We start from the raw sequence: 27,851 nt of genomic DNA on the forward strand, positions 1-27,851 counted from the left end.
TGACGGTCCCTGTGCATTGAAAAACAGACCAGTGTTTTCAAAACCTCAGGTCTGCCTCTCAATGCAGTGCTTAGCCCACTGTGAGTTCGAGTTCAATCCACACTTCGGACAGTGCATTTTTTAATCTAATTTGGAACACAGTCCCTGTCTGGGCGCAACAATTTTTATTTAATAACAATGTCATAATATATAACAACAACAACAATACTACTACTACTACTATTATTGTTATTAATAATACATTTATTGCCCGGCCGCCCAGACCATCCTCGGCGACTCAGGGGCTCTGATCCAAATGCCTGTCCAGACCCCAGTGAGGTAGAAGACTGTGTTCCGACTCACGGAATTCCTCTGGTCCCGAACTAATCCCCATGTGCAGAGTAGCAGCCGAAGGGCGGTGGGGGCGCGAGGTTTGGGAAATCACAGGTGTAGTGGCGCAGCCCAGAGCCCGCTCAATCTGGAGACATCACTGATGTGGACCCCCTTGGAGAAAAGATGCGAGAGCCTCGCTAGACACTATGGTTTTATAACGTGTGGCTAATCCGTCAACTGATCCTCAAACAGGGGGAGATTATTTCTACTGCATGTTTTTTTTTTATATTTATGGTTTACTTGATGGGGGTGCTGGGGGTGACAGATGCTTCTGAGGTGGAAGTATGCAGCGGGGGTTGTTGGGGGAAGGGATGATTTACTGGTTGATCATTGTTTCCTTTTTCCAGCAGGCACAAGACGCACTACATTGCCCAAAACACTGTACACTGACCCCTGGGCACAACGCCATGTGCCTGGCCTCGACATCCAACCACATAAGACACACCAGCCGGGCTTCTCTTGTCCTGCCAAAGTCACATACCCCTCATTGTGGCCTTTACCTTGATGTCCTAAAATGTGAAAGAATTCCTCAATCGTGTTAAAAGGACTGCTGTATTGCGCTATGCCGAGCGCCCCTTAACCTCAATCCTCATGCTTCAGGAAACCCACCTACTAGGCTCCATGTGCCTCCTCCTCCATCAATTCGGATATGAGAGGGTCTATCATTTCCATTACAAAAGAGACCCCAGAGGGATGGACATACTCCTTCACAAGAGTTTTCCCCTGAAAGTGACTACTTGTAACATAGACCCCCCTGGGCCTATTTGTGGATATAGAGGGTCCCCTGGAGGGGTGGCAGTGTAACTTTCTCAGTGTCTATGTCCCCATCTCTCAGCTGGCCCTTCCAACCCTCAAAGAGCTTGAAACTGCCATCCTTTCTTTAGGGTACAACTATAATTGGAGGTGACTCCAGAGTCATGTAACACACTCATACGTCCATGGCCCATAAAACGCTTTCCTGTATTGATCTTCTGCAGCTCCCTGCAGCGAATTCTCTCCAGGTCACGACTACCATCACCCTTCCACGAGGCATATCAGACCACTCACCCACTTTCCGCCATTTTAGCCCACCACACACTGGCCCCAGATTCATCTGGGGTCTTAAGGAATGGCCCCTCGTGGACCTCCAATTCATGAATTTTCTATTCAATGAGTTTCAGGCATATTTTTGCAGTAACCAGTGCTCCATTGCCTCTCCCGCCACATGCTGGGCAGCGGGGAAGGCCACCATAAAAGGTATAGTGAAATCCTACATCAGACAACAGGAGAAAAATTAAACAACAAAGCATTGTGACCCAGGAGGCCCAAAATCTTCAGATGGAGAGACGGGCACTAAGGAAGGACTCAGGCAGCTTCTGCAGCAGACTCCTTGCGATAAGTGGCCCTAGATGAAGCTTGACAGTGCTGATGGGCCACAGCTTGACGGGGCTGCAAATACCATGACACAAACAGAAAGACCTCCAATGACCTGGTCTCCAGAGTGGTCTCAGCGATTAAAGATCTCACGGGTCACACAGTACGTACCTCGCCAGAGATAGCTGCAGAGACTGCAGCCTACCACTGGGAGCTCAATGTCCATCACCCATGTTAGCCAGGCGAACAAAATGAACCACTGATGATAGAAGTCCCGCTTTGATGGTTGCCCAGGGCCTTGAGAAAGGCCCTTGAACCTGGTGTCACTACTGAGGAAATAGATGAGGCAAACCTGCAACTGTACCTTGGAAAAATGCCCGGACCCGATGGTTTTCTGCTGAATACTACCTCAAATACCATACCACCCTTACTCCTCATCTACATGCCCAGACCTGATAGTTTTCTCCCTGAATACTACTGAAAATATTGTGCTGCCCTTACTGTCCACCTACTTGCTCTATAAAAGGAAGCGCTTGCTACCGGAGCCTTTCCCACTGAAATTGACTCTGCGACCATCGACGTCACTCCCAAGTTGGGCCGCCCAAACTGGAGTGTGTGACGTATCATCCTATCAATCTAATAAACACAGAACAAAAAATCTTCACAAAACTCCTGGGTGCTGGTCTTGGCTAGGTTACCACCACACTTATCAATCCGGACCAGTGTGGTTTCATGCCGGGGGACTCGCCACTGTATCAGGTGGGCACATGCCATGCTGTCCAATGTCCAAGAACTCTGAGACCCATGTGCCCTACTATTACTAGACTTTGAAAAGGCGTTTGACTTGATTGGCTGGTCCTTCCTCAAAATGGTTCTAGAGTGTATGGGCTTTGTCCTGTGATTTGGCAATTATGTAGGGCTCCTTTACTCTCATCTGTCAGAGTGTATTTGGGTGAACCGGGTCCTCTCTGAACCCTTCCCCACCCTGAGAGGAGCACAACAAGGCCGTCCCTGTTTCCATTTGTGCTGGTGATTGAACCTCTAGGTCGGTACGCTGGGATGATGGTGCTGAAAACAAAATTGTGCTTTATGCAGACAATGTGTTCTTAACCAACTTCCATCTCTCTGGGCCTAGATGTCTCCGTCTCCTGGACATATGAGAAGACCTCAGGCCTTTGACTGAACAAATGCAAATCCCTCCTGGTTCCCATATGAGTGACTCCAAATACATATCATGGAAGGGCTCTATTCCAATCCAATGCCTTAGCTTCCAGTATCAGGGCTTCACTGTTGCTCAAACCCGATCCCACATGGAACTTAAACCTCAAACCTGCTTCTTACTAAGATGAAAAAAATACCTCACACGGTGGACACCTCTACAACTTAATATCCTGGATCAAGACTCTGGCCCTCATTATGACCCTGGCGGACGGGTGAGAAGTGGCAGTAATAACGCCAACAGGCCAGCAGAAAAAAAAATGGAATTTCTCCACTCCGACCGCCAGGGCGGTGACGACCGCTGGGCTGGAGACTTTGGTCTCAAGCCCGGCGGCCGTCACCAGACCGCCGGCGGTATCACGACCCTGCGTACCGCCATGGATTTCGGGTGGTTTGGAACCGCCATGAAATCCATGACAGTAGGCACTATCAGTGCCAGGGAATTCCTTCCCTGGCACTGATAGGGGTCTCCCCCACCTCCATCCCCACCCCGAGTCCTCCCCCCACACCCCCACCCCCCTGGCACCCTCCAAAGGTGGCAGGACCCCCCTCCCCACCCCTACCCCCAACATTGAAACACACCCCCACCCTACATGCATTCAGACACCGCCATTACACATACCTGCACACATACCAACAAACATACCAACAGACACACACGCAGTCATACACGCACACATACGTACAGACATCCATGCACACGTACTCACAGACATACAAACAGACAGACACGCACACATTTTCAAACACACAACACCCCCTGCATGCATACACGCACTCACACCCCCTCTACATACTCACACCCCCATGCACGCACACAACACACAACACCCCCCCGCTCCCCTAACAGACAATCAACTTACCTTGTCCGTTGATCCTCCGGGAGGGGACGGGATCCATGGGGGCTGCTCCACCGCCAGCTCCCCGTCACCAGAACACCGCCACACCGAATCATGGGACGTGATTCAGGGGGCAGTGTTCTGATAACAGGGCGGTGGAGCAACCTCCACTTCCCCGCCGACCGCCAGTATGGCTGCTGGCGGCTCTCCATGGGCTGCCAGCAGTCATAATACGCTGCGCGGAAAACCGCCTGCACTGGCGGTCTTCAGCACAGCGGTTCCTCGGCGGTCTTCGAAGAAGACCGCAGAGGTCGTAATGAGGGCCTCTGTCTTGATGGTATTCCACGCTTTCTCTACACCCTTCAGAACTTCCTACTAATGACTCCAAATAATTGGTTTACTGCCTTAGCACTGTGATCCGCTCCTTCCTCTGGGCTAGTAGATCTGCCCGTGTTGATATGGCTAAATTCAGATTCTTAGTATACGACGAAGGAATGGTAATGGCCGATTTGCAATTGTGCTTCTGTGCGGGACAGATCCTCATCATGAATGACTGGCTACGTGCAGTTGGAACAACCTGGCATACCGTGCAAAACTCCCATTATTGGGCATTGACAAATTGATGGGACTCATGTCTTGAGACACTTGGTACCCACCTGCCGGACGTCACTAGAAGGATGTTCCTGAACTGATGAGTGGTATTGTGCTCCACCAGATGGAAGAGCAGGTGGACTCTAAAGACCTCCTCTGGCATGGTTGCTATCTCTGATAAACGGTGCAACCAGATGGTGTTGCCAAATTGGGCAAGATTGGAATCAGAACCCTGGAAGAAGTTTGACTGCTCAGCCACTTATGCTCCTTCTAGGACCTGCAGTCTCACTTACCGCTTTTGAAGACCTAACTCCACAAACATCTACAGATCAGACAAGCCTTCCTGAATGAGGACTGTGTTTGTGGATCTTCCGAAGCCTAACCCCTTGGAAGCCAAGCTTCTTATAAAAAGCATTGGAAATGGAGGGATATTCCAAATCTATTGTATGCTGGTGCTGAACACCATTGATCACCTTGGACCACTCAGGCACACACTGACTGGCAGGACACTGGCATGGCCCATCGAGAACTAGCCATATCTTTGCACCTCTAGCTGGTTCATCTCCACACTACGTAACTTATACCCCGATGCCTATGACACGTGGGTGGGGTCACAAGCCCTGCCAGCCCACAATGAGACTGTCTGGATGTGTACGCCTTTCAAGTGGTCTGGCAGTGTCCTGTGATTGAGGGCTTTTGGCGCCGGATTGGAGTCACCCTTTTCAGGTCCTGAGGAGATCGATCACTCTGATACCCAAAGTTCCACTGCCAGGAGTCCTGGAGGGCCTGGGACGCATTCAGGGGTAGAGGACACTAATAGGTACAGTCCATTAGTGGCGAAGAGAGACACTGCAGGTAAATGGAAGAGCCTGCTTCCCCTGAAACTGGTAGAATGGCAAAAAGGATTGGATTGGTGCGCTCAGAAAGAGGAGCCCATATAGTCGGCCAGTGGCTGCCCGCAGAAACACGCCAAAACCTGGTGCAAATGGTGAAATACTACGGGCTTGGCCTAACCACACTGACTACTTAGGTTCTGGATGAATCAATGCATCACACACGCATGGAGTGTCTTGACTAATGCTGCTGGTATACCATGGTGTGCCTTGTTTTGTTTTATTCCTTATCACTCAATAAAATATGTTATAAAAAAATATTATGTTTCTTAGAGGAAAATAACAGGATTAATCCCAGCCTCAATGTCATATGAGCTGCAGTAGTCCAAACGTTTTTAATATATTTTAATATGTAATCATACTGACTCTACCCAGGCCACTAAGCACCTCAACCCAACTTTGTTAGTCCATGCCCATTGGTACCCTTCTTTTAGAACCTGTTGGACTTCGGAACTCTGCTTGAATCATCTTGGACTCACACTTATTTCCAGCTCAACTGGCCACTCTGCAAGCCCTGGGACAGGTGGGGGCACCTAACACCTATTGTACCCAGTTTAACTTGAAGGTTCCTAAAACAAATTTCCTCTGAGGCAATGCTTCTGCCACTATATAATTATAATTTCTGTCCCTTTCCCACATTGCCATTTATTTTTATGTGAAACTATTTGTTAGCTACTGCACATCTGCCATATAAATGTGTGTTCCATCCTGAGGTCTCAATGCTCTTTAGTTTGCAAAGAGTATTCACTTCTCCCTTTATCACCCTTTTTAATGACAATTGTTTTCTGACCAGCCTCCATCTCCTCTTAAGTCATCCATAGGACCATTCACCTAAGATCCTCTAAATTACGTTGCATACTTTTTATGAAAGGACAAACTAGATGCTGATGTACCATTGTCAACAGTCATAGGGTCCCTAGTTTAACTCACTTTCTTCCACTTTTGAACTTTCTGTGTGACTTAGTTTCCTATGCAGAGTTAGAATACTTTAAAAAAATCATCTCACCAGTATCCTTGGTCATGGTTATGGATTAATTATTGGCATCTATCAACATTTCTGCATAGCACAAAAAACAAATCACTTTCTGTACCTAAGATACCCTCAGTGACCTGAGGTGCCTCAGGCCCCAATAATCACTTATTCAGTGTATGTCACTTTCTGTTCACTTATCGCTCCTCCCATCTATGGTCTAGGTACCATACGCTATCATGGTCTGCATCACCCAGTCTGTCGACCATGCTGCTGTTTACTTTCGCCAGCAGCCATAGCACTTTCATATACTGGTACTGTTATCAAACCTCTTCAGTACTCTATTTTCACCACCCTCTTAATTGCCCTGTACCTGGTGCAGTGCTTTGGCACTAGGACACTCTGCCTGTACCTGGTGCAGTGTTTTGGCACTAGGACACTCTGCCTGTACCTGGTGCAGTGTCTTGGCATTAGGACACTCTGCCTGTACCTGGTGCAGTGTCTTGGCATTAGGACACTGTGGGAATGGTTCCACCCTCCAATATGGTAGGACTAAGCTGGGCCATCATTTCTGGCCATCAGGGAGAAAAGGGAAATTATGTGGTGGGGTCAGGGGCTAGATGAAGAAGAAATGATGAGCCGTACAGAAGAAAGATGGTGGTTTCACATGTTTGTGTGTCATGAGTCATTAACGGGCACTAGTGACTGTGGGGACATGACAACTGGTGACAAGAGGCAACCACCCCTGCCTCCAATTCTTCCCCTCGCGGCATTAGTGGCCGTCGCATTAGCTCTTCAAAGCAGCCTGGGTGGAGCATGTGTGCAGTGGAAGCTCACAAGGCAGCTGGCTCCGTTCCCTCTGTGCAGCTCTGCATACCACCACATTGAATCCCGAGTGGACGTGCGCACATGCTGGCTCTCCTATCACACAGCACACTGACGGTGCATCTTCAACTGCCTATCTGGTGTCACATGGGTTGCTCATGTGGAACTCTGCCATCGCACAGTGCTGGTGCCTTTTCAACTACCGGCTAGCAGAGAGAACCATTTCAAAGCTGTGTGTTGAGCCTGTCAGAAGAAAGGCCAACCTGACAAGAAAAAGGACATACAATAAAAGGTATGGGTAGTGGTGGATAGATGGGTGCACTTCTGCAGCGTTATAGAAGTACAATCAATGACAGTTCCTGTTGAAGGAAGTCCAAAGTAGGGAGGAGCACGGTGTTAAGCTCCACTGCCCAAAAGCATAATATAGTGTTAAAAAAACACCATACATATATTTTTCAAAGACAGCGCAGCACTCCAAATAAGTCTGTAATCAACAAGTCATCCAGATGAGTTTGATTGTAGTAGGTTCCTTTGTATTTGTAGATATGGACATCAAGGTAATAAGATGAGTATCATTCCACAATCACAGCCAACACGTGTTTCCTCACAACAGGTGACGTTTTAAAGGCTAGTTGGGTATGCAAAGTCTGACTTGACAAGACCAAAACAAAGTGTGTCTCAGTGTTACAAAGTGTAACAGAAAGTGGAAATGAAGTCAGTCACTTGTTCATGCAACAGGGTTTGAGGTAGTCCCTGATGCAACAGACCATGGTAAGTCTAGAACCTGCAGTGTCCTCAGCCCCTGCAAAGCCAAGGATCCTTTATGATGATGGTGGGACACTAAGAAAAATCAGCTCAAGCAACAATGTACGGCCCAAAGGGAACAATGTCCAGTACATGTCTTCTCAGTTTGACAATGGCAGCTGACATGGGGCTCACCTCCTTTAACTATCATCATAGAGTCTGACACAGCACACCAAGTCCCATTGTTTTTTCACAGATTGGGAAAACTGAAAGGTGTCAAAGTGAGACTACACATACATGATGACATTTGCCCATTAGCCCACAAGCATCTTCGAATTGCATTTCATACACAAATCACTATAGAAAAGTAACTTACACTCCTACAACGTGACATTACAGAGCACTCTATTGGACCCACCCCATGAATTTCACCCACAGTCATAGTGCCTAAAAGAGACAATAAGACAGAGGTACGCATCTACATTGACATGCATCAACTGAATTGCGCTATACAGCTTGAAAGGCATCCAGGACCACACATAGCAGCCAAGATCACCAGGCTCTGCTGAACATCTTCGGGAATCCCAAGGCCAAGACTCCACCAAGAATTGAATGCATTCATAAGCCAAGAAAGGCACTGACTCCTGGAGAGGGAGAGGGAGAGGGAGAGGGAGAGGGAGAGGGAGAGAGAGAGGTTTCCAAGGCTAGACAAGACAAGAGAGGTGAGAAGGAGCTTACTACACATCATCTGATAATGTCAAATCTCCTTGCTCAAGCCTGGGAGAGAGTTGCCATTGACTTCTTCAGACCCCTAGCCGATGGACAACACCTGAACGCCCTCAATGACAAACATTCTCACTGTCCACTAGTCAAAAGCATCTTGTCCACAGGCCACAAAAAGGTTGTAAAAATGTTGGATGACTTTTTTACAATGTAGAGCATTCCTCAAATAAGTCTAACAGTGGCTCTCTGTTCACCAGTAAGGAATTTCAAACTTTCCTGACCCGTATGTGTGTAATACACCAACAAATCACACTGTTATGGCCTCAAGCCAATGGTGTCGCTGAAAGATTCATGCACACTGTCAAGAAAACGATTGAGAGAGCGTCAGAAGAAGGAATTGACTTGAATCATGGACTATGCCAGGGCCTGACAGCCTAGCACTCAACCACCTCACTCCATGACCGGTGAGACTCCCACCACCCTCATATTCGGTTGAGTGATCCGGACCAAAATTCCTCAGAAAACTGCTGAAAGGCGAGTGGACGTACAGAAGCTCCAAGCCACTGATGAACACTAAAAGTAGATGATCTATGCAGACAAACGGTGACAAGCTCGAGAGAGTGCCATTGTTAGAGGAGACTGGGTGCTCATTCGACAAAAACAACAAAGAAAAACTGACATCTCCATTGATAAAGAGCCCCTACGAGTACTAGAGAGAAAAAGACAAAGGCTCACAGCATCGCAGACTGGAAAATCCATTGCCAGAGAGAGATGTGTCCCATTTCAAATGAATACTTCGTTTTTCAGAGCCATCAGACTCAGACATAAGAGACTCAACCCAACACCTGTGCCTCTTGAAACTGGGCTGAATACAGAGAAGCATTATGGAAAGGCACCTCGTTCAGTAGTCACCACCACATCTGGAAAGCAAGGGTGTCTGCCTCGACTAATTGTAGAAATGTATTTGTTCCTGTTGAAGATGTAGATTCATTGTTAATTCAGAGGTAGGTGTAATGTCAGGGCACCAGGACCATGTGGGAGTGATCCCTCCCCCCCCCTCTGATATGGTAGGACTCACCTGGGTCCTCAGGTAAAAACACCATGTTGGTTTGCCTCAATTTAAGTTTTGATGCTTGCCACTTGGGGTCTGGTTTGAGGGCTCTTGCACCAATATTTGTAAACATACTCAGTCATTGAGAAGAACTGCCAGACAGAAGGATACAAAGTATTCCTTGAACAGGAGCTTTCTGCCACCACACTAATGTATCCAAGTGCAAAGCTGGACCACACAGTGGCTTTCAGTAATTTTATGTCAGCATGTCTCAGAGTGTTCCACCCGTAGTTCCTGCAAACACTACTAACCGCGTTTGTCCACAAAGTGGTGATTCATTAACACCAAATTGGGATTCATCAGGACTTTGTGTAAGGGTGGTGCCTAATTCGATTGGGGAGGATCATATGCATATCTCATACCATCGGTCTATAAGCAAAGCATCACTTATGAGATTTGCTTTGGTGGTACTTCCCTCTTGGGTGTAGCCCTGCCTCCTGCCAAGCAGGAGGAATCAACCATTTATGCAATAAAGGCACATACCTTTAGGAAACAAATATGTTTATTAATAATGAAAATCAGCAGCATAATATTTTGAATACTGTTGGTAACTTCTTTCTGGCTCAACATGCTATGACTGCAGCCATGATGCTTCACATTCACCCACTATTGCAAGTGCTTGACTGGGGTGGGGATGCCGCCTACTGGAGGTCTGCATTAATGCTATTAGCTAGATGGTTACTTCAATCTTTAGGGCCGCTAGCAATACAGACAATCACATTGAGAGCTCATCAATGCACAGTCCAAAAAAGTTACCCTGCGTCCAGTTAGATCATTTGGTCATCAGCCTCTGTATTCTCCAATTTCCCTACAAATATAACAACATGTACACTTGTCGGTTGTTAGCTCCTTTTACCACTGTCCATATCAGAGGTACTCTTTTAGAGGGATGAATGCTTCAGTGAAACCCCTCTTATGGCCGCACTGCATCACAGTGTCCTCAACATGATTGGGGAAGATCTGTTCTCACCTTTAGGTCCTCTCGCTAGGAAAACATTGATGGTCTGCCACCCCCTTGCTCTACTACCATACAGACAAGTCATGCTTCACTTTTATTAGAGTTCTGACACCTCTGTGATGGAAGGAGTTACTACCTGCTGCAAAAATCCCTGTTTTCAGTCAGCTCGGGAGACACAGCCACCCTACAGGTCCAGGAAACTACTGACATTCACTCCCTATAAGTCTTTGCACTCACACTCCAAGGCTGTCATTTAAGAGGAAGACCACACCTGATAATCACAGCGTAATACCTCTGCTTTAAATTTCAAAATATTTAGGATAATCACTTGGAACTTCTGGGTGCTTTGCAACCAGAACTTCTGTAAGCGCCAATCCGTCGGGCTTAAAGTAAAAACAACAAATAAGCACTAAAACCACGACAAGCCAAGCTGACCACTACTGTGGCAAATAATAACTTAGGAACCCTTTATAAATGACTGCTAGAGCTAAGTGGAAAGGTACTGGAGTTCATATGTTAACAGTACACAGAACGTGAATGCATGACATTCTCTCCTCAGAGTTTAAAAGAGAGACAGACCAACACGATCACCCATGAAGCATCATCCATGGTGGTGACTGCTCATCCAATGTTTTCATTTGACATGCAGCTGTAATTCCTCCCCTTGCTTCTTTGGAGTATTATAATCATATACTTATACTTAAAAGTCAAAAGACACCCAAGTCCAAATAGTCCGTGACAAGGGTGTACATTGTCCCATATGTTGACTTGAAGCAATGCAGTTTCTTAGTGTCCAATTTGAAACAATTCGCTGCAGAATCCGAACCAAATTCAGCCGACACGTGTTTCGTCCCTAAAGGGACTTTCTCAAGGCTCGTCCCTTCGCATTTGGTATAAACTTTTCAAAATCTGTTTGTCCAGTCGGGTACTGTGGTGCTCCACATCTGTACTTATTTCATTTCCAGTGGAAGAATTCACAATGAAACGTAATTTTCTAACCTTAGCGTGGGCAATCCCATTAGGGAAAAGCGTCTTCTCGTGCCGAAACCGCAAAAACTTTGCAGCAAATTGTTTCACATTGGACACTAAGAAACTGCATTGCTTCAAGTCAACATATGGGATAATGTACACCCTTGTCACGGACTATTTGGACTTGGGTGTCTTTTGACTTTTAAGTCTCTGGAGTTCAATGATATGGACTTTACAGACGAGTTGTGTCAAACTTGTGACATTTATTTCTTTAATTTTCTGTTGTCATTTTTGATTATTAGTTTTATTTGTATAGATGTGTTTCTGTTTGTATTAAATGTGAATTTCAAATAGTGTAGCCAATATGTAGAATTTATTATGTATTTGAACTGTACCATGGTTGTCTATTGAAGTTTAAATAGAATCAAAGAACTCAGGGTTTCAATTATTATTGGAAGTAAATCAATAATAGTGTGCTCCATTCTTCCTTTTGATTATAGTTTGATGGTGCAAGTTTCTTGCCCCATAATACATGTTGGACAACGGACATGTTTAGGATGTACTGAGCAACTGTGTCTACACTCTATATTAAAGGAAAGTGCGGCCTTTCTGTAGGGTTTTCTGTTGTCAATTCTTTGGAGTATTGCAGGAATTTGATTGATGAAAAAGGAACAGAGAGGCTGCAGTCTTTCACTCAGTTGGGATGGAGTCCTCACAAAGTTAATAAATCTAGTAACTAAAAAGAATACTAAGCTATTCTTGGTAATGTGGCTACATATCAGCCCTTTGGTCATGCGTTAAATTTAACGTATGCGTGTTCATTTAACTTTCATGACACTTGCACAGCGGCTGGAATTCCCTAAGGTCAAATGTGCCATTAGCGCTTGCCAATAAGTCACAATGTTTTTAGAATAAAAAGCATATGCAGTGACAGGTTTGTCAGCAGCCTCCCATTGCAAGACTGTCCAAGGTCCCTAACATAACATATTCATCAAAAGACACTAATGTAACGCAGGCACACAAAGTAATCAGCAGAAAGCCGCTATAGGCTTAAAATAAAGGGACATTAAAAAAAAAAAAAAGACTAGTTTGACTTTAGAGCTTAATCACTACTTGCTTCTTCATCAAAGACTAAAGTAGCTGAAGGCATCCAGGAGAGAACAAAACAAGTGGAAGCAGGCTGAAAATAGATGGATAGTTTATACATAATTTATGACGTGGATGGCCACATATGCAGTAGTCTAAGGGCGAGCAAAACAAGCCAGTTTAATAATCTACAAAAAACTCCCACAGCAAAGAATTATTGGCTTGCATCTGATCTCATAGTACCTGCAGCCCCTGCAGTAAGGTCGATAGCAGCTTGGATGACAGGATTTGGTCCCATGGTTCATGCCTTCCAGTCTTCTTATACAGACATGTCCTTCTGTCACAGCAGGCGCAGTCCTGGCTCCATCACCACATCTGCTGTAGTGAAAGAAAGGGTTTATTATTAGCTAACATTATTCAATGGTCATCTTTGCTTCTCATCGGAAATAAACACTACCAGAAAACACATAATACGGAGGCAGGTTCTGGGGCCTGTAATAAGAAAATAGCCTCATGGATTTATAAATGTTTCAATTATAATATATGTCAATCACCCCATTAAACTGCAATTTCTGAAAGAACTTTAATAAATCCACAGCATTATTTTCTAAGTTTTGGCTTCAGAATCTGTCTTCGGTATTACACATTTGAGTAGTGCTTTTTAGGAGCACTATTATTTATGGGGTCACACAGTTGGTCCTCTAGGGGTTTCCTTCCATTTCTCTGCTCAGTTGATAACTACTATAAAACATGTTGGGGTGCTCAAATTCTTTATGAACCACCATTTAGGAATTTAAGATAGGGGTACGGAGATACTTCTACACATTAAAGCACATGGCATTGCAAGATGTGAGACAAGCAAAGGTTTTGTGCCCTAATATGCAATATTTCTTAAGCCATCACAGACCATCATTGGAGTGCAGAAGCACACACACACACAGACACTCTGCTTCACAGTATTGCGAGAGCAGACACAAGAAGAGCAGAATAAAATCAAGCAAACTGTGGATGAGAGAGTATGGTTGAATGGACAAGAGAAGTAAGAGAGAGACGACCAGCATAGGAGGGTGATTGAAGGGTGAAGGAAGAGAGCAAAGAGCCTGGGAACATACACGATTCCTGAGAGGGATAAAGATCAAAAGGTCTATCTAACTTGGAATTGCCTCCTATTATTACATCTATCTGTTGCAATAAAGACTTGTACGAATGTAAAATATTGTTTTAATATTTAAATTTTGGATGACACTCGACCCTTTAAACCAAGTGACCCAAAACATGGCTATGAAAACAGTAAAACAAAAGCAAATTGCAAAATTACAATGTGAAAATGCAAATGTTATAGACAACTGGGCATGCCTGAAGAGTTAGAATGAAAGGTAAACCTACAGAGATGGGATCACAATTGCTTCAGGCCAGTAACAACAAGGCATCGCTCTCTCCTTTAGACAACATGGCCTTGGAGCCCTCTCTTCTTCCGATAATATAACCGTGGAGCCCTCTCCCCTTTAGGCAGTGCTATTATGAAATGGAATGCCTGTCCCTTTTTAGGTCGAGCAATTGACTTGCTTATGTCAACTGTTTTACTTTACATTTTCAATTTATGTGGCAAGAAAAGTCCAGTTAGGAATTTACAACGCTAATAGCTCTAACTCGAGCAAACACAAGACCCATTGCATTGCAAATGCTTGTTACCTCTGGCAGCGTACTTGAAAGAGCTTTCCTCGGGAGAAGAGGTATTGAGGACAAAGGAGACAGCCTGAAATACCCACTGGCTCCAAGTACCAGAAAACAGTAATGCAACACTGACTGTGAAAATGAAGTTACTTACAAGAAGCTGTCCCAGGCCCCATCTGACAGCCGAGGTCACCAGTCACACCTAAGTCATATGACACCTCTTGCTTTCACCGGGCTCTTTCCCACATGTATAGCTAGAGGTACTTCACATTCATGTCCTAGTACATGACAATGAATAGGAATGCAGCTATTATTAACCTGCTGCCCATTATTTGCTTTGTTATATTGAGCCACCATCCACTAAACTAGCAGTGCCATTCTCTGGTTCTTCATACACTGATTCGAGACCTCTTATCTTGCAACAGAAAAACTCCTTCACAATACACAGCATCCCACAGATCTGTCTTTCAAGGCACACATATTTTCTCCAGGCCTTAACTCCTTGCTGTCCCATGGCATACACCTCAAAGTTTTCTTTCCTATTTCAAAGTGGTTAGGATTATGTTAGCGAGAGGGTAAATTTTACAAGGACTTTGGGAAATGTGTAGAAAAAGCATATGGGAAACACAGTTTCTTCCCATGGAAACGAAAGTGAATTTCTTTAAAATATACTTTTATTAAGTACATATTTCATATTCTCAAAAATAAAGGTTAAAAGATCCCATGACACTGAGCTGTAGTCATAAGTGAAATTGAACTTACAGTGATGGTCAAAGTTATTTAATTAAAAAACAGTTTCGATTAGGAGTACAGAATGTGACAGAAGCCTGAACACAACTGTTGCTCTTTGTGACTATAATGCTGGGACAAGTATCTGCGTCCTGTAGATAATATGTTATTGCCACAACTGCTTTGGTTAATTTCCAAGTGACCTCTAGCCTGGCCCGAGGATCTTCCTGGTGCTCTGTTAATTTTAAAGTCTTTCTACTGAGACGTGCCGTTGAGCAGAATTCTCAACTAGGTGGGTATGTTCAATCAAAAATGACACAGGCTGAACCTTCTAAACCTTCTAGTCTTCTAAAGGCTGGCACACTAATATTTAATAAGCCAGAATTCATCTGCAACCATGAAAAAGTGAGGAGATAAGGGAAGATCTCAAATCCAAAACGAATACTTCTGATATTGGAGAAGACCTCAGTAACCAAAGACCTTCTACCTTTGGTCTAGTTACAGAAGAGAATTGCCAAAGACTGCTCATGTCCAGTAATGCACTGGAAGCCTAATGAAACTTTGCCTTCCTATTGCATTAGAGGTCATGTGCATTATCAACACTTCCTTCAAATCAGGCACGGTCCCTCAAGATTTGAAAAAGGCCATAATTTTTCTGATATTAAAATTACTTTTGGAAAAAAACAAATCACTTCACCCAAGAGACCCAGCCAGTTTTCAACGTATATCCTTACTGCCTTTTTAGACAACATGCAAACAACTTGAAGGGTGTTTACCTCACAGTTACAAGCCTTTTAGAGGAAAAATAAATTTCTGACAGTTCCAAAGCAGTGCCCAGACCAGCCTTTGGGGCAGAACCAGTGATCACCTCTGCAGTGGACAGCTTGAGAATGATGGGGGACAGGGGTAATTCAGGAGTAGCGATACTCCTGGACCTGTCCACTGCAACTGACATGTTTGTTCACAAAAGTCTCCAAGAATGCCTCAGCAGTCTTAAAATTTAAGAGACGGTACTTCAACATATATAGTATTTTAAGTCTATAGGACAAAAGACGTTTAATGAGGCACTTTCACCTTGGCATCTACTCATTTATGCTAGGGTGATCCCGAGGGGCCAAACATTTCCCCTCTACTTTTTAATACTTAGGCGCAACCACAGGTCATGCTACTTGTGATCACCTATTTTTATGCGGATGATCACCAGCTCTTAGTCAATCTGGATGATGAGGGACAGAACCATTCCGCAGGTCTATTTATTAAGTTGAAAAAAAATCGGTTTTGCATGAGTAACTATGTTAAATTAAACCCATCCAAGGAGGATATCCTGCTGATGTTTAACCACATAAATAGCTGCCAAGCATCATTTTCGCCTTCTGCCATGGGTGACTACTGACTGCCTTTTTCCTTTGCAAGAGGCCTTGGCATCACTCTAAATGTTGAGCTGAATACGGAAAAACAAACAAAAAATGTAATTAAAGATGTTAATACCAGATCATACCCTTAGGAGAGTCTTTCCTTTCCATTCATGCATCCACAAGATAATGGTGGAAGATGCCTTTGTTCAATTTTGCATTGCATACTGTAATTGTGAAGATATTGGCTTAACCTAGAAAAACACCTCCCGTTTACAAAAAGCACAACACAATTTGGAAAGGGCAGTCTGCAACTTAAGAGATTTGACTCGGTCTCTAATCACTTATGCTAGTCGCACTAGCTCCCCTTAATGAATCACATCTTGTTTAGTTGCCTGCATTATGTGTAAAATATATAATGAAACTGCACCTACATTTCTCACTTAAAAATTAAGAAATGCATTCCTGCCAGGAATCTCAAGTAAATAGTATACAACATGTGTTATCAGAACCCAAAAGACACCATGAGAAATAAATGACCGACATAGCCGATTCAAACTGCAGGTGTCTAAAGAGTAATAAATTACTATCTAGAAATGGTGTACAGAATTCAAATCCATGAGTTGTTGTCATTAATGTAATTTACTCCAGACACACCCTCAAACATATAGGTGGACCTAATGGTCTTTAAAAAATGGCTCGATAGTACATTGAAGTTCCCTAAGCTCTCACTTTGCTATGCATTTATTACTACTACTTAAGTGACAAAATATTTCTGTAGGAGCTGGACCAGGAATCAATCTTTGTGTTGGGCTGCTAAGTATGGTACCGTTTCGTACTATCCTAAATCATAATTATTTCAATAAGCTAATTCTCTCAGCTACAGTTTGAACTAGAGTTTCCTCAAACATAAAGTTGTACCAGCTGTTTTGTGCCATTTTCTCAAATATCTTTGCCGTGTTTTCATACATTCTCCGCCCGCAATAGCTCTTACTTCCTCACCATTTCTCCTTGGTGTCTCTGCTCTTGTTACTGAGTACACTTAAGCTCAGGCAGAGTAGCTGCTGATGGGCTTCCCTCTCGAAGAAACACCTCCATCCCACATTCCCTGTAACTCTATCGTCATCCACAAGGATGTAGTAAACTTTCTCTCATTTGGCTATCATAAACTCAAGTTCCTTGTCTAAGAGATCCTTTGGGGTTTTCTTCCTCTAATGTTGTGTGGTGCCTGCAGAACATATTTACAATTGCTATCAGCTCCAGGTGGATGTATATTCCCAGAATACCTGCTTCTCTTTAACATGAATATCCTTCTCTAGTGTGACCCATGTCCCAGCTTGATAATGGCACAGGCATTAACGTCTATATATGCAGACAATTAGCGGCAGCCAATCTCACCTACTTGAGTCTAAAATAACCAGACTGATTAATGACCAGAAGTGAAAGAGATACTGGTGTGATAGACTGACATATATGTTTAATGTAAAGTAGAAAGGTAAATAGATGTAAAATTGTCAAGCAGTGGATTAGGATAAATCCAAGCCTAGTATGGTGAAGTTAAAAGAGTACACATGTATGATACTGTGATATAGTTAAGTGCAGAGCAACGTAATGAAGAAAAGCGTAATGTTGTATACCATGGAATCTGTAGTGTAGCCGAGCATGAATGAGTGTTAATAACTTATGCAGATTTCAGGTGTTGTACAACTAATTGTTACGTATGGCTCTCATAGAGAGCTTCTATCGTCGTTTATTCCAGCTTCTGAAAGTCATAACTCCTTCCTATGACATTATAACAGTTGATAACAAAACTGATTATCAACTGTTGTGGTTTCATAAAGGCCTTCCAGGCCTGACAGGGCTCTCTGGGAGCCTGTGAACGCAGCTCTGCTTGTCTGATTTGACTGAAAACCAGAAAGCACAGCTGCAGGGTTGGGAAGGGAGAGGGTTTCGGTTAAGGATAGCACGTAAGATTTTTATTTTTCACATTTGCTTCAGGGACCAGAGTGCATGTTATGTATAGTTCTCTCATTGTCCTCTGCCACTGCCCAGTAGTTGAAGGCAGGGGCAGATGATTTTGGGGGGCATACTGAAAATAAAATTATAAATGGGTAAAATGGGTAAAAAGTGAATTACTGGAATGTTTTTCACCTCAGGGTTCTGAGTGACATCACAGATAACTCAAGCTTTTCTCTTGCTGCCTTTTTGACGTCACTCAGAACCCCTCAGTGAAAAACATCCTTGCAATTCACTGTCACCCATCTATAATTCTACGTATAGCTTCAACATACCTTTCTGTCTGCAGGAAAGGTGTCTCCCATCATATTGACTAAAATATATATCACGTAACTGGGCATTTACATTACCAGCAAATGTAACTCAATATGTGGAATGAATTATGGTACACTGCAGTAATTATTGTGAAAATAAGGGGGCAATTTGTAGGGCATAACCATTGACAATGCAACCGTACGCCTCAGTACTGTGGATTTTTTTCAAGCCCCCAAATTTCTATGTTGTAATAAACCCAGGTTGAAGGAAATCCATCAGCCCTTCTATGTAGCCCCAGACCTTTTTGGTGTCTACGCCCTCTCTTTAACAGCCCCTGAAAACATGCCAGCACTTTCATCTTCAATCTTCATGTTTAGGGTCGAGCCTGTGAGTGCATGCGCTTGTGCATGTGTCTCAAATGCGAGACACTGTTGTTGTTCAGCTTGGAGCCCGCCTGACACTCACCATTTGTTGGTTTGCGTGGAACTCTTCTTTACAGCCTCGTAATTCGTCAAGGCATGTCTGGCATCATTTCTGTTCCTCTGTGTGGAGCATGGATCAAGCACTAATTGATTTCAACTTAATTAGTGCCCGTCCACTGCGCTCAACGTGATCGAGATACTATTTTTTTTCTAAATTCCAGTGCCCCGCAAACAGAAGGCTTGTTTTCTGCTTCAGTGGACAGAGCCTCTCTGGTGGTGTGCACATGCACCGATGAAATGATTAAGGCCCTTATTTCACACAAAGAAGAAATAATGGAGCTCGAACCCTCTGCCACACTGTAGCCTTCAACTGGAAAGAGGAAGCCGTTGGGGCTGTGATCCATATTATAATGTGCCATTGTGCTGCGACCCACACCGCCAAGTCAGCACCTGGGCAAAGGAGCCAGGCAATGACTTACCCGCATAAAGAGTTAAACTGGCCATTATATGAGCTCGAAATTTGCAGCTTCGCATAATTTCAGTTGTTTGGGCATGCAGACAATTCTGCATGAAACATTTAAAATGCTATAAGGATTCCTAATTGTTTCCTAAACTTGAACTTTTAAAAACCTAAGGAATTCCTTCTTGTTGCAAAATGCGGAAAATCCTAGTGCTGCAAGCAGCATTCCAGGAAACTGTTTGAGCAGATATTTTCCTGTTAAAAACTGTTACCAATTATTTGGATGTGTTACTGTACATTCAAAGATTGTACAACTGCCCACCACGCGTGGAACAATCTACACATTCACTGATGATGTATTTTAAAGTGCACAGTGTAATCCCACATTACTGTGGGCACGGAAGAAGGGCAATAACGTAGGTGCCCTCCTCCACTGAGCAGTGATAGTGAATGTAATATTTATCTAGCGAGTGATGCCTGTTAAATTTGTTGTTACAATGTATCAAGTAAAACTGTAGCTGTCCGAGTGTTGAGTGCTTAGATGAGAGGTAATTTAGTCCTGCCTCCTTCCCAGTTAATAAAAATAAAATTAATGGCTCCACAGACATTACTAATAACAAAGCCATGCTAGAGGATTTTTTTTAAATCACATTTTTATTTCAAGTATATAGTGGCATAATTTCATTTTTTTCTATGTTTGTGGTACATGCATGCAATACAAAATGCACAAGCTTGCCAATGCCAGACCTGGTGGTTTTGTCAATACTTATTATAAATTGTATTTGGGAAACAAAACGGTCAGTGCGTTGTTATGCTCAAACTGCAATCTTGATTCTGGCGCACACTCCCCTTTGCAACAGAATCGGGATTACTGTGGCTCTAGGAATGGGAGCCTAGATGTTCACCAAGTCAGTCAAATGATTCTTAATGGAAAGTTCTACTTTGGACAGCATTTCTTCTTTTAAGGGATGCCCACAACTTTGGCATGTTGGGAGCTGTTGTGGACGAAATATTGATGGTCCTTAAGAATCCTTTAAAATACCTCAGCACTGTTCTGGGAAGGGGGAAATGTCTTTTAGTTGCAGTTGTGAATAGTGTTGAAATGGCACCCACTCATTTTAATACTGGCCCTGGTATTTCTAGAATATTTTAAAGATATCAAACTCCTGTCATTGTTCAAGTCAAATCTGTTGGCATTGCCACACTAGGACTCTATCACCATCAGATGACTGAAGACCATACCCACCCAAGAACCAGAACCTATTCCCCCAACAAGGATGGCAGATAATATCCCATGAACAAGTATCTCTCACTTTACTTTATTTGCCTTCCAACCCCTGCTGAGGGCATATCTTTTCTGAGGCAGCTTAGGTCATCAGTGTCTGGTGACCCTATGGATATTTGTGCGCTACATTAGCGCACTTAGGGCCATATGTACGAACACATTTTCCCATAGACACAGAATGGGTAAAACCCTTTGCTACATCTGGCCCTTAGTCAGTGGAACCATTCAATAGCATGCACAACAGTAACGCCACCCTTGAAGCCCACACAACACGTTCACTTGTACAGTGCAAGTTCACCGAGAAGGATATCTTGGTAGTGAAATAACAGATGTTCATTGTTACCCAACTCGATGGTACTCATTTTATCATCCTTAGACGGATGAAAGGCTGAGTTCAATAACCATGATTCAAATCTGTGACCATGAGGTCAAAGACAGGTGGATGCATCAGTGCACTGAGCCCTCAGTGCACTGAGCCACCAGGCACGGCTCATACAGCGTTTTAATATACAAAACTAATATGAAGCTGAAGTGCCCTCACTCCACTACACACTTAAGCACAGCTGCAGATAAAGAGTACAAGTCTAGACACTATGCATGTCAGCAAAGCATTTCCTACATACAGTAACCAAAAAATCTAACACCCTTCCGAGCAAGCACAACCTGTCCAGTCGGATTTATTAATCACTATATCAATGCAAATTGAAGAAAACGCTCTTCCATTTTAAAACATTTGCTGCGTCAGTAATATTTTAAAATAGCACATAGTTCAGGTCTGGAAAGGTCAGAAAAGTGTTTGGTCTGAAAAGATTTTTTTAAATAATATCACATATGACAAATGTGAAAGTCATTCAAAAAATGCACTGGGGCTGCTTTGCTGGGTGAGCAGACCCCTCCCTCTTGGATAAGCGGTTACATCAGCCAGGCAGGATTAGCCGGTCGCCAGATTTAAGAGGGACCTGTATAATCATGCCAGTAAAAATAAGAGGTGCTTATATCCCGTGGGGGAAGCCCACAAACAACCAGGGCACCCTTCAGTCAAGAGCTGTGCATTGCCAGGATCGGACGAGCGGGTTGCCGCTTGGCGGAATGTCAGTCATAAATAAAACACACCTTTAAGCTGCTTTTGTCTTTTTTTTAAGTCATGGGTTCCAAATCATCTGCCCTAGCGGAGTGCATTAGACAGGAGGTCATTGCGTAAGGGAAATAATAATAAAATTAAGTCATGCAAATCACACGTTTTATGCATGGGTGTTGTCTCTCCTCCGATTGGGAACTCAGTTCAAGTCCAAGTGCGAGTAGACAGAAGAGGGCGCGAATGAATGAAGTTGAGGGCGTCGTCACCACACACTGATGCAATCAGCCTAGCCGTGACCTTCGCACGCGCACACTCACATACAGGCTCTAATCGATCGGTTGCAGGGTACCTGCTGCCAGCACCGCAGAATACTTCCGCCTCGGCCGGGGCTGGAATGCTCGCTGCGATAAGAAACTCTGCTCATGCTAACCACCCCCGACCTCCTCCTCCTCACTCAGCGCTGAAGGGTGCACTTCCTACATAAGCAACCTGCAGCCTGCCATAGGCTGCTGCTCCGGTGGAGCAGTTCTATACACATCCTCACACCACGAGAGGCGGAAGACAGCGCTCTCTTTTTTTTGTCCAATAACTTTATTGGTCACAAGAGAGAGGAATTTTCGCACGGAATTCTTGCTCACAGCTGCCCTAGCCTAGCCAGTCTTATTTTTGCTTTGCATTCTGCTGAACTTGCACTTGCAATGGAAATAGAGAAAACGATACCAGTAAAACAAGCAGTAACAAACAGTAAGACTAGTTTTCGTTGTAGACTGGTGCAGTGTGAAGGCGAGAAAGAGGTAGAATGAAGTGCCTAGCTATTAGTTCTGGGGTTAGCTAAGGCCTTTAGATTTTACTAAAATAATATGTATAATATACTTACTTATTGGGGCTTACAGCCAAATTTCTTCCCCCATTTTTCTGTTGTGTCATTCACATTTTGTTTCCCTAGCTACCAAGGTTTGAGATTGCTATGTGTGACGTTTTCATAATTTCAGTGTAATTATGAGAAACATTTCGAGGACTATGAGTGACGCTTTCTTACAGACAAAATCTAGCAATGAAGACGACGGAACCTTAAAAAAATTAGTAATACATCATGATCCTATACCTTCTGTTACACACCAGCGCCACCTTGTGGCCTTTGATAAACACTACTCGGAGGTTACCTAGCAAAGTGAGAAACCGGAACAAGAATATCAGCCATTGCGTGAAAATGTCCGGAAATGCGCTATTCCAAGGAGAGATGCATGACACTTGGAAGGGCTGCATTTCTGCCCAGTACTGCCTGGGGCAATAAGCCTACGTAAGGCACTGGTTAACTTTGAGTGACTGCAGTTTGCTCTTTCACAAGGTGGATTTCCACTCAAGGTAATTCCTTTCAGTACCAGTGTTTTTGCTTTTACTTTATTATTACTTTAGTGTTATTACCTGGTGCGATAGCAGGACACTTTTGAATTTCTTTCTTTTTTGCCTGTTTTACTTCTTCATTTCTTCCCTTCTTTCATTGTTGCATTCTTTTTATTGTCTTCTTTCTTTCCTTCTTTCTTGACGTAGTTCCCTTTTTCTTTAGTTCTTTCTTTAGCTTTTTTTTTGGTTTCTTCCTTTCATTCTCTCTTTCTGTCTTTTGTTCACTTACTTTCTTGCCTTCTTTCTTTTAGTCTTTCTCTCTTTTTGCCTGCTTTACTTTTTCTTTCCTTCTTTCTTTTGTTCTTTAATTTTTCATTTTTTTTGGCTTCTTTCATTCTTTCTTCCCTGCTGTCCTTCTTTCTTTTCTTTTTTGACTTATTCCCCTTTTCTTTCTGTCTTTCTCCTCCTTTCTTTCTTTGATTCCTTTTTTCTTTTTTGCCTTCTTTACTGTTTTTCTTTCCTTTTTGCCTTCTTTCTATTTTATTTTCTTCTTTACTCCTTCCTTGTTTTTATCCTTTTTTAGGGTTTGGCTCACAGGCGCTCTGGTCCCTGTTGTAATCGCACGCCCATGTCACGGCCATCACTTTCATTGGTTCCTGGGCTTGCCTCATAAAATTCACTTGATTTCATTAGTGAAAGACATACATACGTCATGCTTTTTCTGGTGTTTAGCCCTCCTCGAGCGCACCGGCCAACTACTGAAAACATACGAGGCTCCTTGTTTTCCTTATGGTTTCTGGACTACTTTTTATTTTTATTTCATAGGCAGCGCGATCTCGCTTGGCAGTAATCAAGCACTTTTAATGACTACCATTTTACTTCTATTATCCTAGCACTCCTTGTCAAATTCAAGGTTTTACACAGCGCGATCGCACTAGTTTTTTTAAAATTATCTATTTGCAATTTTTTCTCTGTCCCTATTTCCACCCATGCCCGCTCCTTGTTTGAAGGTACTAAAGTTCTGCAGGGAGTGGGGCCTTAATAGTTTACAATGCAAATAGCTCTAACTCGAGCAAATGAGAGACACTTTGCTTTGCAAATGCGTGTCTGTTGAGTGTTCATGATATCCCTGCAGTCAGAGGGCTAATCTTGTGAGCATACATTCTGATATATTGAAGGGCTAATTATGAATGTGTGCTGTTACCTCCCTTGAAAGAAGGATGTTGCTAGTTCCCAGCTTGATAGGCTCAATTTAAAGTGGGGAGAGGGGAGGTCGTGGCACTTGTGTAAACAGCACTAGGTGTGAAGAGGAGCCGAGTTTGAAGTGCTGGTCACACTTCACAGAGTTATGGACCTGCTTGGTAAGGAGCGTCAAACATGGCGAATCACTTATAGGAAAAATGTGCTGTACTGAGTTTATAATAGCAATATCATATGTACCCACGTGAAACCCAAGACACGTGCCCAGTAAAATAAACACCTAATAGGTGCTTCACTGGGTATTTAAGGTCATTTGATTTCTATTTAAATGATTTGCTACTGCCTCCCAGATGGCTGTCAGTTCCATGAATGTGCCACCTTGTCGATATGTAACTCGTACACCGTTCCACTGATATTATCGCAGCTAAATTAAATTGAGAAACAACAAATGGAGACTGAGATGAACTTGCGCATATTAAAGAAGAATAGAGGGTGACAAGGTTTTCATCACTCTTAAAACTGGCGTTCATCACTTATTGTAAGATTAAAGAAGCTTGCTACAGCACAAAACAAGATGTGGTGGGGTGATTCATGTGTTTTAAATTGCTGAATTTTTAACAAAGTAATTAAAAATATGCTTCTGACGAATGCACGTTCATGCAATTTTTTAGGGTCGGATGCTCAAGCGATATGGCCTGTTGTATCACTCTGTGGTCTCATGCTATTCATTCTTTGTTGTGCTTGTTTTAAATGCTTCATTTTTATTGGTGTATTTTGTGAAATGTCACTCTTTTGTGTGCTGAGTTCTCTCCAAGGTGATTTCACTAAGTGAACATTTCTGTTGGCCATCACATTACGTCACACTTATGTGATGCCCCCTCCTCCTGTTACAGCATGTGATGGCCTCTCCTCCTTTTAGAGCATGTGATGGCTGCTCCTCCTGTTACAGTGTGTGATGGCCCCTCCTACGGTTTTGGTTTGCCTTTCATCCCAGCAGCGATCCTTTCTAGACATTCACGCAGGGAGCCAATAACTCTCGCGCTCACGGCTGCCATGTCACTTTGAATCAGCTTGCTTCTGTCAACTGTTTTACTTTTTGTTTTCAATTTATGTGGCAAGAAAAGTCCAGTTAGGAATTTACAATGCTAATAGCTCTAAGTCGAGCAAATGTGACACCCATTGCATTGCAAAGGTTTTTTTTTTTTGCCTCTTTTCCTTTTTTCTTGCCTTTTCTCTTTTTGACTACTTTCCTTTTTTTTTCAATGCTTTCATTTTTTCTTTCATTTCCTTCTTTGTTTCCTTCCTTCTTTTGTTTCTTGCCTTCTTTTTAGTCTTTCCCTTTTTTCTTTCTTTGCCTTCTTTCCTTGTTTCTGTCTTTTATGCCTTCTTTCTTTCTCTTTTGCCTTCTTTCCTTCTTTCTTTTCTCGACTCATCTTTCTTTCCTTCTTCTTGTCTCATTTCCTTTTTACTTTCCCTTCTTTCTTTCTTTCTTTCTTTCTTTCTTTCTTTCTTTCTTTCTTTCTTTCTTTCTTTCTTTCCTTCCTTCCTTCCTTCTTGCCTCTTTCCACTTTTATTTTTTTGCCTTGTGTTTTCCTTTTATTCTTCCCTTTTTCTTTCCCTCATTTATTCTTTTTTCCTTCTTTCTTGGCATTTTACCTTTCCTCTATCCTTCTTTCTTTTTTGTCTTCTTTCCTTCTTCCTTTCCTTTTTTGAATTCTCTTCTTTTTTTCCCCTTATTTTGTTCGTTCCATCTTTCTTGATTTGTACCATAATTTTCTTCTCCCTTGCATTTGTAACTGATTTCCTTTTATCTTTCATCCCTTCTTCCTGGGGCCTTTTTTGCTTTCATAATTTCCTTTCCCTCCTTACTTTTTTACATTTCTTCTGTACTTCCTTTTCTGCCTTCCTTCCTTTTTTCACCACCTGCCTGTTTGACCTTCTTCCTTCTTTTTTGCCTGCCTTTCTTCCTTTGCTGCCTTAATTCATTCCTTCATTTCTTTCTTTCTTTCTTTAAACCAAAAACATTTTTGTTTTTAGGCAATATTTTTTTCAGATTAGATGCAAGGCCAGCAGCATCCTGAACAATAAAGTTTTACAAAAACCATGACAAAACAAAACAAGGATTGGCAAAAAGCTGGTGGCCAACTTCAGACCTACTGCCTTTGCCAATGCTTGTTGGTGAGTTTTTGTTGAGTTTTGCAAACATTCCCACATATACCTCAACAATGGCGTAACACAAAATTATGGGACCCCCCTGCAGAATGTGAAGAAGGGCCCCTGACTTTCTCTTAACTCACGTATTCCTTGACGTTGAGCTGAATGGGGACCTCCTCAATGGCAGAGTGTTCTTCTGGAAGGTTGAGAGCCCCCCTGTGCCTCAGAGACTGCAATTGCAAGCCTTTGTATCTGAATCATACAGCTGAAGCAGAGAATACAAATACTGAAAGCATTGTATCTTGGATGTTTGTTTGCAGAGTTGATACGTACCTCTCTAAAAGTCCCTTTAGGCATACATCTCAAGCATTTGCAGCAGCTTAGTGCATGATATTTTAAGGTGTAATCTCATGCATGCCGTTGCCAACAACGACGTTAGCAGGAGACTCCCATTTTTACCCTAATATGAGGATTTTTAAAAACTTTCTCAGCATATTTGAAACCCCATGATGCTTGTAAGGAATTGAAAATATACAAAACGAAACAAACAGATTAAAAAAAAAACCAATATCTAAAACTGTATGACTAAATCATCCTGCCCTTTGATAAAGATTTTTACATGTATTGCTGGGTTACTTCCAGCGCACCAAGTAGTTTCATTGGGAAGTGTGCAGGTGATCAGTACAGTCAGTCATTTGAGATACCCACATAACACTGCAAAGGAGGGTTCTTTAGGGCAGTGGTTCCCAATCTTTTGACTCCTGGGGACCCCACTTTATCATTACTCGAACCGCAGGATCCCCACGCAATCATTATTGTAATCCTGGTACCCCCCACTGAGTCATTACTGGAAGCCGGGAACCTCCACCTAAACATTGTTGATCATTTGAAACGCAAAACAATACATAAAAAACACAGAAACAAGCATTCATCGAACACATACACAAATGATAACATTTTTTATTTAATTTGCAAACAACTATAAAAAAACATTTAATTTCAATAGGAATGTTGGAGCTTTTCTAAATTCAATTGAAGACACACATTGCCCAGACTATGGGGGTCATTCCAACCCTGGCGGTCATCGACCGCCAGGGTGGATGACACGGAAGCACCGCCAACAGGCTGTCGGAGCTTCATTTTGTATTCCGACCGCGGCTGTAAAGCCGCGGTCGCCCAGCCGGGTCCGGCGGTTTCCCGCCGGATTTCCCCCGGCTGGGAGAATCCTCC

The 27,851-nt window shown here is 43.2% G+C and overlaps 1 protein-coding gene and 1 long non-coding RNA gene across 5 annotated transcripts in view; one reads left to right on the plus strand and one right to left on the minus strand.

Annotated features, from left to right (window-relative positions):
• LOC138250517 (mitochondrial ornithine transporter 1-like) overlaps positions 1-22,484 on the minus strand; it is a 72,246-nt gene extending 49,762 nt beyond the window's left edge. The window contains exons 1-3 of one of the 4 annotated variants that reach the window (XM_069205474.1): positions 22,273-22,477; positions 16,405-16,496; positions 12,896-13,029 (exon numbers count right to left, since the gene is read on the minus strand). In XM_069205474.1, the coding sequence (XP_069061575.1) occupies positions 12,896-12,950 (55 nt within the window). In that variant the 5' untranslated portion in view covers positions 12,951-13,029; positions 16,405-16,496; positions 22,273-22,477. Of the gene's footprint in view, positions 1-12,895; positions 13,031-16,404; positions 16,497-22,272 lie in introns of all 4 variants that reach the window. The other 3 variants (XM_069205472.1, XM_069205475.1, XM_069205473.1) reach the window with 3 other exon arrangements.
• A 217-nt stretch (positions 22,485-22,701) lies between these two features.
• Positions 22,702-27,851, plus strand: part of LOC138250518 (uncharacterized) — a 76,237-nt gene continuing 71,087 nt past the window's right edge. The window contains exon 1 of the long non-coding RNA XR_011194973.1: positions 22,702-23,288. This is a non-coding gene — a long non-coding RNA (uncharacterized lncRNA). The remainder of the gene's footprint in view (positions 23,289-27,851) is intronic.

This window comes from Pleurodeles waltl, chromosome 8 (assembly GCF_031143425.1).
Source record: "Pleurodeles waltl isolate 20211129_DDA chromosome 8, aPleWal1.hap1.20221129, whole genome shotgun sequence".
Classification (NCBI taxonomy): Eukaryota; Metazoa; Chordata; class Amphibia; order Caudata; family Salamandridae; genus Pleurodeles; species Pleurodeles waltl.